Source organism: Etheostoma cragini, unplaced genomic scaffold (assembly GCF_013103735.1).
Source record: "Etheostoma cragini isolate CJK2018 unplaced genomic scaffold, CSU_Ecrag_1.0 ScbMSFa_3110, whole genome shotgun sequence".
Lineage (NCBI taxonomy): Eukaryota > Metazoa > Chordata > Actinopteri > Perciformes > Percidae > Etheostoma > Etheostoma cragini.
The window spans coordinates 70,325-83,460 of NW_023267345.1; the positions used below are offsets into that span (position 1 = coordinate 70,325).

Here is a 13,136-nt window from a genome sequence, read left to right on the forward strand (position 1 = left end):
TCTCTAGTGAATTGATGTGAAAGTTGAGGACTAGATTAGGACTGGATTAAATCTGATTCTGGTTTCTAACTTCACCCCAGGTGTGTCTGTTAAAACACAAATGGAGACAACTTCTCTTTAGCTAAGTTTCCATCCACTTGTCAATTGAATTACAGTATCTAACGTTCGGTAAAAAATAAACAAAAAACTAATGACAATAAAGCTGGTGAAAGCTTTGAAAACGTGCAACCTAGCTAACAGGTGAAGAACGCACCAAAACCACTAGCTAACAGCTAACAAGTGAAGAACACACCAAAACCACAAGCTAACAGCTAACAGATGAAGAACAAACCAAAACCACTAGCTAACAGCTAACAAGTGAAGAACACACCAAAACCACTAGCTAACAGCTAACAGGTGAAGAACACACCAAAACCACTAGCTAACAGCTAACAGCTAACAGGTGAAGAACACACCAAAACCACTAGCTAACAGCTAACAGGCGAAGAACACACCAAAACCACTAGCTAACAGCTAACAGGTGAAGAACAAACCAAAACCACTAGCTAACAGCTAACAGGTGAAGAACAAACCAAATCCACTAGCTAACAGCTAAAAGCTAACAGGTGAAGAACACACCAAAACCACTAGCTAACAGCTAACAGGTGAAGAACACACCAAAATCATTAGCTAACTTACTTTAAATTTGCAGAACTATAGACCAACAACAGGTTTAAATGAACTGACAACATGAATTATATGACTTACAGTTCTCAAAGAGGCACACACACAATCTCAGCTGATTATCCTCCGGAAAGCTAGTCTCTTTTTCTTTTCTCTCACTTCTTTACTCCTTGTGGCGCCTCCCCCCCCCCCCAGCAGTGTGAGGCGCGTGTCCGCGCTACTCCGACATGACGACCTCTTGTACAAAACTAAGGTAACAAGCCAATTTTGTAAAATGTAAGGAGTAGAAAGTAGCAATATTTGTGTTAAAATGTAAGAAGTAAAAGTAAAAATTTGCCACAAAATTAAATAGTAAAGTAAAAATATCAGAAAAATCTACTTATCTAATTACAGTAACAAAGTATTTTTATTTTGTTACTTCCCATCTCTGCTGTCGGCTGTGTATCAACCTGACTTCTGCACAGCACAACTAATGGTCCCAGTTCCATTAATAAGGAAGAAATTCCACTAATTAACCCTGACAAGGCCCAACTGGGGGGGGGGGGGGAACCATTTCAGGGACTACCTCATGAAGCTCAATGAGAGAACACCAAGGGTTTGCAGCGCTATCAAAAAAGCAAAGGGGCGGGGGGGGGCTACTCTGAAGAAACTAGAATATAAGACATGTTTTCAGTTATTTCACAGTTTTTTGTTAAGTTCATAATTCCACATGTGTTCATTCATAGTTCTGAGGCCTTCGGTGATAATCTACAATGTAAATACTCATGAAAATAAAGAAAAAACTTTGAATGAGAAGGCAGGTCCAAACCATACATACATATATTATGTATATATATCTAATTAATGTGTGTGTTCCAGGGTTAGCCGTGAGTCAGCTGGTCCTCAGCTCCCGGACGGTTTGGGTGCGGTGTGCTAACGGAGAAGTGGCTCGGCGTTACGGCGTCTCGGACCGGAACCCTGCCGGGGACTACTGGAAGAAGATCCCTGGAAACACCAACTGGCTGACTGGTGAGGCTGGTTCTGACTAGTGAGACTGGTTCAGACTGCTCAGACTGGTTTATGCTAAGCTAACCATGCTAACACTGGGGACATAAACATAGTCTTTAACTTTGGTTTAGTGTTAATAAAGGTTTTCCGCCATGTTGACAATTGTGACAAGCAAGTTGTTGTGATTGTCTCGTGATTTCTCCACTCCGAACCTTGTTTGTCCCACGTGTCCAAAAGCCCCTGAATGCACCGTGTCTCTGTGTCTGCAGTGACTGCGGAGGACGAGCTGTGGGCGGTGACTCCGATTGGCGGGTTGTCCCGTCGCCTGACAAAAGTCCTCCCACAGGCCCCCTGTAGACCTGCCCCATCTGGCCATGCCCTCAGTGCAGACGACGGCGATGACGAATGGGAGCTCATCTGACCCCTGACCTCTGCTGGGGAGGCAGTGATGTCACAGTGACACCACTTTCTGGTTGCTATCTTCATCCTGAAGCAGGAAGTGCAGGCCGGTGAGATGACTTCTTTGAGAACCCAGGCGGCTGCCGGGAAACGAAGGGAGCTGAGACTTTGTTTTATTTAAAACAGGAAGCACTTTACTCTGAAGGGACAAAGAGACTGACTGGTTAAGACTGGTCTGACTGGTCCGACTGGTTCTGACTGGTCCGACTGGGTCTGACTGGACTGACTGGTCTGACTACTCTGACTGGTTCTGACTGATTCAAACTAATTCTGACTGGTTCTGACTGGTCTGAATGGGTCAGACTGGTTAGGGTTATTTGTTTTTGACAGACAGCAGAGAGAGAGAAAGGAGCAAACATGCGGGGGGGGGGGGGCACACAGTTGGTGGAAATCCAGGGTGACTCGTTTTTTCCATTCTGGTCTTTCTGATTCTTAACATAGAGATTAAAGGGACATTTCAAATTGTCTTCAGTTTAGTTTATTCCACTTTAAACTGGTTTGAAGGGGCTCAGACTGGTCCAACTGGTTCTAACTGGTTCAGACTGGTCTGACTGGTTCTTAATGGTCTGACTGGTTCTGACTGGTTCTGACTGGTTCCATCTGGTCAGACTGGTTCAGATTGGTCTGACCGGTTCCAGCGGGTCAAACTGATTCAGAATGGTTTGACTGGTTCTTACTGGTCTGACTGGTTCAGACTAGTTCTAGATATGCTAATACAGATTAAATCCAGATCAGTCTGGTCCCAAACAATGACTTTAAAGGTTTAGTTTTAGTTTTTTTTATCAGGGACAACAGTCAAGTTGATCTCTTTTCTATTCTGTTCTTTTCTGTTTCTCTTCTTCAGTTTTAATTCTCTGACTTCGAGCGAAATTTAGAATCTTATTTTCTACTCAGCCCGGATCCCACTGGGATGATCTGGGTTAATCTGGTTTAGACCGGGATAATCTGGGTTAGACTGGGAATATCTGGGATAATCTGGGTTAGACTGGGAATATCTGGGTTAGACTGGGTTAATCTGGGTTAATCTGATTCATGAGAAACCTGTAGAAATGTAAATGTGATAATCTGTGTTTGCTGAAGAAGAAACTAGTTTAACTTTAAAGAAGATTATAAATAAAACCTGACGGACTCTAACAGACCCTGATGGATTCTAACAGGCTCTAACTGTATCTAAAGGATCCTTATGGACTCTAACAAACTCTAACGGTATCTAATAGACCCTGATGGACTCTATTGGCCCCTGACGGACTCTGACAGACCCTGATGGATTCTAACAGGCTCTAACTGTATCTAAAGGATCCTTATGGATTCTAACAGACTCTAACGGTATCTAATAGACCCTGATGGACTCTATTGTCCCCTGATGGACTCTAATGGACCCTGATGGACTCCAACGGATCCCAATGGACTCTGACGGACCCCAATGGACTCTAACAGCGGCAGATGACCTCTCACAGACCCGGATGAACTCTAGCAGACCTTGATGAACTCAAACAGACCATGATGGACTGTAACGGACCCTGATGGACTCTGATGGACTATAACAGACCCTGATGGACTCTGATCGAGAGCTTCAGGTTTAATGTCTGAACTGGATTTATATTTTAAAAACTCTGATTTTAAACATTGACTCTTCCTTGTCCTTAGCAGCATCTCCATGGAAAACTGTGCAGATGTAACCTGATGTCAGCTGATTGGTTGGTTGGGCATATCTGCCGACCAATGACAGCTCAGTGTAAACTAAACTCACCTGTTGTGACATTTCATTCATTAACTCAATAAAAACCTGTTTAAACAGCAAGAGACGAGATGTTCAGGGTCCCTGATTTAGATTATCGGAGAACCCCAATAACGTAGTGTCTGGGACCCGAGGGGTTAGGGTTGGTTATGACGTAGCGTCTGGGACACGAGGGGTTAGGGTTGGTTACAATGTAGTGTCTGGGACCCGAGGGGTTAGGGTCTGTCACAACGTAGTGTCTGGGACCTGAGGGGTTAGGGTCGGTCACAACGTAGTGTCTGGTACCCAAGGGGTTAGTGTCTGTTACAACGTAGTGTCTGGGACCTGAGGGGTTAGGGTCGGTCACAACGTAGTGTCTGGGACCCGAGGGGTTAGGGTCGGTTACAACGTAGTGTCTGGGACCTGAGGGGTTAGGGTCGGTTACAACGTAGTGTCTGGGACCCGAGGGCATAGGAGGGGAGGAAATCTATTTACAAACAAACACCTTCAAATGTTTATTAAATTATGTTTTATTTGCATTAAGGAAAGAAACTGATTTATTTTACACTTGTATATACACTATGTCACCTCCACACATTCATAATACTGTTTAATGCATTATATATATATATATATATATATATATATATATATATATATACTTTATCTATCTATCTATATCTCTAGACCCCTTCAGGCTCCTCAGGGTCCTAAAGCCCGTTGGCGCAGCCGACTCATCATTGTTCAGTTTTTAGTCTTTATTTACATTTCACTGTCCAACCGCAGCAGTCCTACGGTGTGGTTTCCGTGGTGACCTGTGAGGTCACTGCCAGCTCTGTGGCTGCAGGAAGTCCGGCAGCATGCAGATCTGATCCGGGCCGGACCGGGCCAGACAGCGCAGGGCCTGCAGCAGCAGGGGGGGCGGGGCCAGGCCACTCAGCCAGCTGAACACTCTGTTTCCCAGCAGGCTTTGCCAGCGGCTCGGCTCGTCCTGCAGCTGCCACCGCGTCGCCGGCTCGGGCAGGAAGAGCAGCAGGATGTCGAGGCAGCGCTGGGCGTCGCTGCGCTCAGCCTCTTCGCAGGACCCAAGTCTCTGCAGCGCGGCATCCAGGGCACCTGGCCGGGCACCGCGCGCCAGCAGCAGCAGCAGGCAATTGGGGCGCGACAGCTCCACCGCAAGCTGCACTGCCGTCTTCCCGGCGTCCGCCACATGCGAGCAGCCACCGCAGCTGTCGAGGTGGTCCGTCAGCGCATCGGCACGTTGCAGCGCCGCCAGCATCATGCTGAGCACCGCCACGCGGTCATACCGCACGGCCACACGGAGGTGTGGCGCTCCGCTGCTGCGGCGGCTGCAGAAGCTGCAGCGCAACGCTCGGAGCGCGCTCACGGAGAATGTGTCCAGCAGGTGGCGGGCGTAGTCCTGGTGGTCGTGCACCAGGGCGTAGAGCAGCGCATCGGACGGCAGGAAGGCGCGCGGGCGCCCGTCCTCCCAGCTGAAGACTTCCATGCAGCGCATGTCCTCCAGCAGCCAGGCGGGGAGCCGCTCCCGCACGGCGCAGTAGAAGGAGAAGGACGTCTGCTCGCACTGGCGCTGGGACGGGGACGAGGACACATGGTCCAGCGCAGAGGACAGCAACCACGGCATGGGGCCCGGACACCTGCAGACACAGGGAGGACACGTTGATTCATTTGTTAACCCTTGTGTTGTCTTCATGTCAACGTTGAAAATGAACACTTATGCTTTTTAACGTTTTTTTTTTTATTTTTACATTTTTGTCCCTTTTTTCAATGTTTGTCACTTTTTTTGACGTTTTCAACACTACTTAACACTAACTTATTAACTTTAGTTTTCCAGTTATTTTTTGAATTTATGGTAAATAAACCCCATTTATAGGAAATTAAACCTAACGTTTGAGTTAGAAAAGCAGAAATTATGAATTATTTAGACTAAAATTAAAGGAATGGGTGTTAATGGATAATCACAGACTGGAATATGTCAACTTTTACTCAATACTATTTCAAAAACACTTCAGTTTGTTTTACAATGGTATAAAATTGAAAAGACCCAAAATTAATGAAAGTAGAGATTTGTACTTGGCAAAAAGCTTTTATTTTTATTTTGGGAAATTTAAAATAACACTGATGGGGGGGCGACATGAAGACGACATAGGGACAACATGAAGACAAAATAAATGACGACATGGGTACAACATGAAGATGACATGGAGATAAAATGAGGACAACATGAAGACAACACAAGGACGACACGAGGACAACACGAGGGTTAATATAATTAAGTGTTTAGGAACAGACACTAGAGATGGAAAATGATCAGTTTGATATTTTGTCTGAAATTGTATCTTTAAATATGCAAATGAGGCGCCTAGACCTCGAACGTTGGGTGAATTCAGCAGAAATCCACAAACCGTCAGAGCAGGAAAATGAAAGAAGAAATGTTATTTAGATCAATTCTGCAGCGTGTCTCCGTGGAGATCAGCTGATGGACGCTCTGACAATGTTGACAGAACATTTTTAAGGTTAAGATATAGATATAAGATAGATAGATATAAGATAGATATAGGATAGTTTTAAGATAGATATGTATATATAAGATATATAGATATAAGGGATAGATATAATATATATATATATATATATATATATATATATATATATTTATAATAATATAATGACCTGTCTGAAGTCAATCCCAAAGACGAAGCGGTCTTGGTGTTTGGGTCCTGCAGCGTTTCGGTCTGTCTGTCCCTCGGTCAAACCCCCGTCCTCAGCTGTGTCTGTCCTTTATACCCCCCTCCACCCTCCTCCGTGTGTGGACGTTTGTTTTTGGAGAGGGGGGGGATCAAGTGTCTTGCATAGCGAACATAGCGGCCTCAACTTTAAAAACAACCGGAGACCTCCGTCAGCAGACTCTCGGTCACAGGACTGATTATTAATGATAGATATGCTGATTATTAATGGTGGATATACAGTTTATTAATGGTGGTGATGCGGATTATTAATGATGGATATGCTGGTTATTGGGTTAGTAATGATGGATATAGACCTAGATATAGGGTTAGGATCAGAACTACTTTGACCACTAAAGGGCATCACTAGAAACCTAGATATAGGGTTAGGGTCAGAACTACTACGACCACTAGAGGGTGCCACTCGAAACCTAGATATAGGCTTAGGGTCAGAACTACTACGACCACTAGAGGGCGTCACTAGAAACCTAGATATAGGCTTAGGGTCAGAACTACTACGACCACTAGAGGGTGCCACTAGAAACCTATATACTCAAAAGCCATATGGAGTCAGATTCAAAAATTAACCGGTCAAAACATTAGTATAACTAAGCCAATTGTACTAAAAGCAAATTACACAATTTTGAATTGTCCGACCAACGTGGCACAGGCCTTTAATCAATACTTTGCTGAGTCAGTAGACACTATTGCCCAAAGTTTTACAATACAACAAAATAATCCATGTACTGCTAATACTACAGAGCCAGCACTAACACTAAGACCAGTATCACTGGATGAGGTTATAAAAACAGTTAAATCTTTTAAACCCTCGAGGGCTAAGGATGTCTATGGTATGGATACACTTGTGCTGAAAGAGATCAGCTCTTCAATAGTTACCCCACTAACACACATAATCAATACTTCACTGGCCCAAGGATGGTTTCCAGATTCATGGAAGCCTGCTGTTGTGGCCCCTGTATTTAAAGGTGGTGACCCGCTACTGACTTCCAACTATAGGCCGATCAGTGTTGTACCTGTAATATCCAAGATATCTGAAAAACTGATTACCAAACAAATCATTGACCATCTCAACAATAGCTCCTTTTCACTGCACCCAATGCAATTTGGATTCAGGGCCAACTATTCGACTGAAACAGCTACATGTTATTTCATTGAAAAAGTTAAGGCATCACTGGATAAAGGGGGGGGGGGGTTATTGGGGCTGTGTTCCTTGACTTAAAGAAGGCATTTGACACAGTTAATCATAACATCCTATTGTATAAATTACTGAAATTCAATTTCTCTTCAAGCTTGGTCAACCTTATCAAATCTTATCTCTCACTCCGCTCTTAACATGTCAAAATTGGTACCTATACATCTGACCCACTTGATCTTTCCACCGGGGTCCCGCAGGGATCCATACTTGGCCCAACCCTTTTTAGCATATATATTAATGATCTACCCTCTGTTTGTGGAAAGTGTGATATTTTAATGTATGCTGATGATACAGTTATTTTTACTCATGGTAAGACTGCTGAAGAGGTTGCAATCAAGCTAACAGATGTGCTAGTGAAAGTTACATCCTGGCTTAACCACTGTTGTTTGCAACTGAATGTTTCAAAAACAGTTTGTATGTTCATTACCAAAGGCTCCCGCATAGACGCAGAGCAAGACATTTCGATTTCAGGACACAGACTAATGGTTGTCTCAAAATACAAGTATTTAGGAATGCACTTAGACTCAAACCTTGCCTTAAAAACCCACATAAAGAGGGTCGGTACCACCATTAATTAGAGAGTCCCCATCCTATTACTCATTTAAGAGTAATGTTAAGAAATGGATGATTGAAAATCAACACTGTCAACACTGACGCTGGTCCCATCCACCAACAATAACTGTATCATCTATTTTAGATTTTATTTGCTTATCTTGTTCATTCGATTGTTGTGATTTAACATTGTAATTTTTAACTTTTTGTCTATTGTATAATTATTTTCATTGTATTATAACTGTTTATTATTTTAGGATGTTTATTATTTTAGGATGCCTACTAACATCTGGCTAGGGGACTGCCGATGAAAATTAGCCTACGGCTAACTCGGGTACGCTTACATTTGCTTTGAATATTGATCAGTGTACATTGTCGCCTTTTCAAATAAACAAATAAATGAAAAAATATGGGGTTAGGGTCAAAACTACTACGACCACTAGAGGACGCCTCTAGTGGTCGCCCCCTCTCTCTCTTTCTCTCTCTTTCTCTCTCTCTCTCTCTCTCTCTCTTTTTCTCTCTGTGGGTCTCTCTCTAACTCACACACACACACAAAAAAAGAACCTAAACAAAAAAAAAATCACACTGATCATAAAGAGAATTAAAAGTTAAACAAGAAAGTTATAGGCAAGGCAAGGCAGCTTTATTTGTGTAGCACATTTCAGCAACAGGGCAATTCAAAGTGCTTTACACAAAATCAGTTAAAAAAAAAACAGTTAAAAATAAAAACAGATAAAACACAAGAACAAACAGTTAAAAATAAAATAAGAGTAAAAGTTACAGTGCAGTATAAGAAATTAAACATCAAAGAAGTGAATATCATCATTTAAAGAAAGGCAACATCAAAAAGAAAGGTCTTCAACCTTGATTTAATAGAACTGAGTGTAGCAGCGGATCTGCAGGTTTCTGGGAGTTTATTCCAGATTTGAGGAGCATAGAAACTGAACGCTGCTTCACCCTATTTAGTTCTGACTATGGGGACAGAAAGTAGACCTGTCCCAGATGACCTGAGAGGTCTGGGGCGGTCATAGTGTAGTAGCAGATCAGAAATGTATTTTGGTCCTAAACCGTTTAGTGATTTATAAACTAGCAAAGTATTTTGAAATCAATTCTTTGAGGTACAGGAAGCCAGTGTAAAGACTTAGACTGGAGTGATGTGATCCAGTCTCTTGGTCTTAGTCAGGACCCGAGCAGCAGCGTTTTGAATCAGCTGTAGCTGTCTGATAGATTTTTTAGGGAGACCTGTAAAGACACCGTTACAGTAGTCAAGTCTACTGAATATGAAGGCATGAACAGGTTTTTCTAAATCCTGTTGACACATAAGTCCTTTAACCCTTGATATATTCTTAAGGTGATAATAGGCTGACTTTGTAATTGTCTTAATGTGGCTGTTAAAATTCAGGTCTGAGTCCATGACTACACCAATATTTCTCGCTTTGTCCGTTGTTTTTAACATTGTTGTTTGAAGCTGAGCGCAGACTTTTAATCGTTCCTCTTTTGCTCCAAAAACAACTACCTCAGTTTTTCCTTCATTTAATTTCAGAAATTTCTGGCACATCCAGTTGACAATTTGTTCGATGCATTTAGTCAGATTTTGTATTGGACTATAGTCCCCTGGCGATAAGTCATGTAAATGTATGTGTCGTCCGCATAACTATGGTAACTTATTTTGTTGTTTTCCATAATCTGAGCCAGTGGAAGCATGTAGATGTTAAACAGAAGAGGCCCCAGAATGGAGCCTTACGGAACACCGCACGTCATATTTGTACGCTCTGATGTATAATTACCTATTGACACAAATTAATCCCTATTCTTTAAGTAGGATTCAAACCAGTTCAGTAGTAAGCCAGAAAGGCCAACGCAGTTTTCCAATCGGTCTAGTAATATGTCATGGTCGACCGTGTCAAATGCAGCACTGAGATCAAGTAATACTAAGACTGAAATTTTGCCACTATCTGTGTTAAGGTGGATGTCATTAAATACTTTGACAAGAGCCGTCTCAGTGCTGTGGTGTGGTCGGAAACCCGACTGAAAGGTATCAAAACTGTTGCTTAGTGACAAGAAATGGCTGAGTTGTTCAAAAACTGCTCTTTCAATGATTTTACTTAAAAACGGAAGATTTGATATCGGCCTATAGTTGCTCATTAGTGACTTGTCTAGGTTGTTCTTTTTTAAGAGAGGCTTGATTACTGCAGTTTTCAGGGCCTGTGGAAAGATTCCTGAAACAAGAGACGTGTTCACAATCTGTAGAAGATCAGAAGCCAAACAATTGGAAACCTTTTTGAAAACTCCAGTTGGTAGAATATCAAGGCAACAGGTCGAGGTTTTCAGATGTTGAATAATGTCCTCCAGGTTTGTATGGTTGATCGTATGTAATTCTGTCATATTGGAACTAGTTTTGCTTGAACACTGTGACAACACATATCCTGGACTTGATATGGAGGCACTGACTGTTTGTCTAATCTTCTGAATTTTATCTTTGAAGAAGGAGGGAAAGTCATTGCAGACCTTGGTAGATAAAAGTTCAGATGCTACTGGTCCTAGAGGGTTTGTTAACCTAAGTCCAGATGCTACTGGTCCTGGAGGGTTTGTTAACCTATCGACAGTAGCAAACAAAGCACGTGAATTATTATTGTTTCTAGAGATAATATCAGAGAAGAAGGACCTTCTTGCATTCCTCAGTTCCAAATTATAAATGTGAAGTCTCTCTTTATAGGTGTTATAATTTACCAGGAGATTTGTTTTTTTGCCACCTTCATTCAGCTTTCCTACACTCTCTTTTTTCTGTTCTCACCAGTAGGACATTTCTCCATGGAATTCCAGAGACAACTTTGACCTTAGTGGGCGCAATGGCATCAATGACTTTTGTAATTTTACAGTTGAAATGATCTCCAACCTCAGTCACTGAGAGCCAAGAGAGGGGCGGGGGGGTTGTGGAGGAGAAAAGCTGAATAAATGTGTCACTGGTGTTTTCAGTGATATACCGTTTTCTGATTATCTTTGTTTGGACACTTTTGGGCACAGAGATAGAGCCGTTAATGAAAACACAGGATTGATCAGAGAGAGCAACGTCAGTCACCACACCCTTGGAAATGTTCAGACCCTTGGAGACTATCACGTCCAGAGTGTGCCCCTTATTGTGCGTGGGCTCCGTCACATGCTGAGTCAGTCCATAGTTCTCAACAACACAACACAGTTCTTTGGTCCCTGGGGGTTGTCTGGGGGTTGTCAACATGAATGTTAAAATCACCCGCAATGATTACACAATCAAAGTTAATACAGATTATAGACAGTTGTTCAGTGAAGTCATCAATTAAGTTGCACAATATTAAGGTGGCCTGTAGATATTTAGAAATATTGCTTGAGGGGAAGATCTTAACCCTCTGTACGCGAGACACTTGCCCACGAGTAAAAAAGCACCTCTGATTCATAATTTAATCATTTTTAAATCATACAAGCTATTGACTTGCCACCGGTTGCGTTTAAATCCTGACGAGTTAGCGGTAACGGAGGTCTCTTGCGGGTCTTACTAGCCTCTACAGGGGATTTTCTATCCAGTCTTGAACTTCAGCCTCTTGGGCTTTAAATCCACACTGTTACATCCAAGATTAATCCACTTTATGTCCATAATTCATTGCGTTTTGGCTTATTTCTGCCGCTAGAACGCTGCTCCGTGTCTCCTCTCTGTTGTTTCCGGAAACTAAGGCACCAGTATGCCCATATATGGGAGACAACGTCATCCTCTTGTATAGAAAGCCAGAAGGGAAAAAAAGACCATTAGGCTGTATGGAAGGCCATGAGGTGCACTATTTAGACACGCATTTGCTTTTGTAGCATTGCTGTGGGTGTAATGTCAATAAATATGACAATATTATATTATTATTGGCATAAGTAAATGTCATGAGAGCAAAAGCGTCTTGACTTTTTTTGAAAAAATGCATTTATTTTGTCAACTGTATAAGTTATAATTATTATTTCTTCACAATGTTCCGTTTTATTTATTTATTCATCTTTAAGGCCCTACAACCATTTTTAACATTCAAGTGACCCCACTGCAACCCAAATATTCTAATAACCCAGTTTGTCCTAAAAGAAATTATGTTCATATCTTGACTGTAGACAACAGGGTTGATGTTTTACAAGCTTTTATAAAATAAATCCAGACGGACAATAAACTGTAAAAATGGCCTCAGGGCTCAGAGGGTTAACTGAAGAGCCACATATTCAAAAAAGCTAAATTTCCATAACAAATTTGCGTACAGTGTAATGAGTCATTAAACAAAATGGCGACTCCACCTTCTTTCTTTTTCACTCTATTTTCGCTCATAAAACTGAAGTTAGGGGGAGCTGACTCAATGAGAGCAGCAGCGCTGTTGTTATGGTCCAACCAGGTTTCAGTTAAAAACATAAAATCTAGATTGTGATTATTAATAAAATCATTGATTAAAAATGATTTTCCTGCCAGAGACCTGACGTTTAGTGAAGCTAGTGTTAGTGTGTTTTCATTTTTTGGGACAGGCTGTAGCTGACGAGGAATGGATGCTAAATTTGCTAAGTTTGCAGTTAAGTGCTTATTCGCCATTCTTTTTCTATTACCTATCACAACATAAATTGAGGAAGAGTTGAATCCACAGGGCCCGGGCTTGTCTTGGAAAAAGTTGTGAGTGTAACTAGGCCTGGAGCCTAGACCGGTAAAATCCACGACCACTAGAGGGCACGGTTGGGGTTGGAATGAAGAGTGGCAATAACAAAAATAGACAAAAATGTGTAGTCTGTAGCAGTTCTTTGTAGTAGT

General features: G+C 42.2%; 3 protein-coding genes across 3 annotated transcripts in view; 2 read left to right on the plus strand and 1 right to left on the minus strand.

Moving 5' to 3' along the window:
- Window positions 1-2,361, plus strand: part of tecpr2 (tectonin beta-propeller repeat containing 2) — a 34,568-nt gene extending 32,207 nt beyond the window's left edge. Inside the window, exons 23-24 of the mRNA XM_034865896.1 lie at window positions 1,464-1,671; window positions 1,920-2,361. Coding sequence (XP_034721787.1) covers window positions 1,464-1,671; window positions 1,920-2,071 — 360 coding nt within the window. The 3' untranslated portion in view covers window positions 2,072-2,361. The remainder of the gene's footprint in view (window positions 1-1,463; window positions 1,672-1,919) is intronic.
- A 2,164-nt stretch (window positions 2,362-4,525) lies between these two features.
- On the minus strand, window positions 4,526-6,600 carry LOC117940720 (ankyrin repeat domain-containing protein 9-like). Its single transcript, XM_034865899.1, has 2 exons — window positions 6,521-6,600; window positions 4,526-5,484 (listed from the first exon to the last, which is right to left on the minus strand). Exon 2 carries the CDS (start codon window positions 5,469-5,471, stop codon window positions 4,650-4,652), a length of 822 nt encoding a protein of 273 aa, XP_034721790.1. The 5' UTR covers window positions 5,472-5,484; window positions 6,521-6,600; the 3' UTR covers window positions 4,526-4,649.
- LOC117940718 (C-type lectin domain family 6 member A-like) overlaps window positions 6,027-13,136 on the plus strand; it is a 15,887-nt gene continuing 8,777 nt past the window's right edge. Inside the window, exon 1 of the mRNA XM_034865897.1 lies at window positions 6,027-6,030. Within this exon, the coding sequence (XP_034721788.1) occupies window positions 6,027-6,030 (4 nt within the window). The remainder of the gene's footprint in view (window positions 6,031-13,136) is intronic.

What these genes read in the sequence shown, in the direction of transcription:
- LOC117940720 (XM_034865899.1), bottom strand. Translation starts at nt 5,471, where the DNA reads ATGCCGTGGTTGCTGTCCTCTGCGCTGGACCATGTGTCCTCGTCCCCG.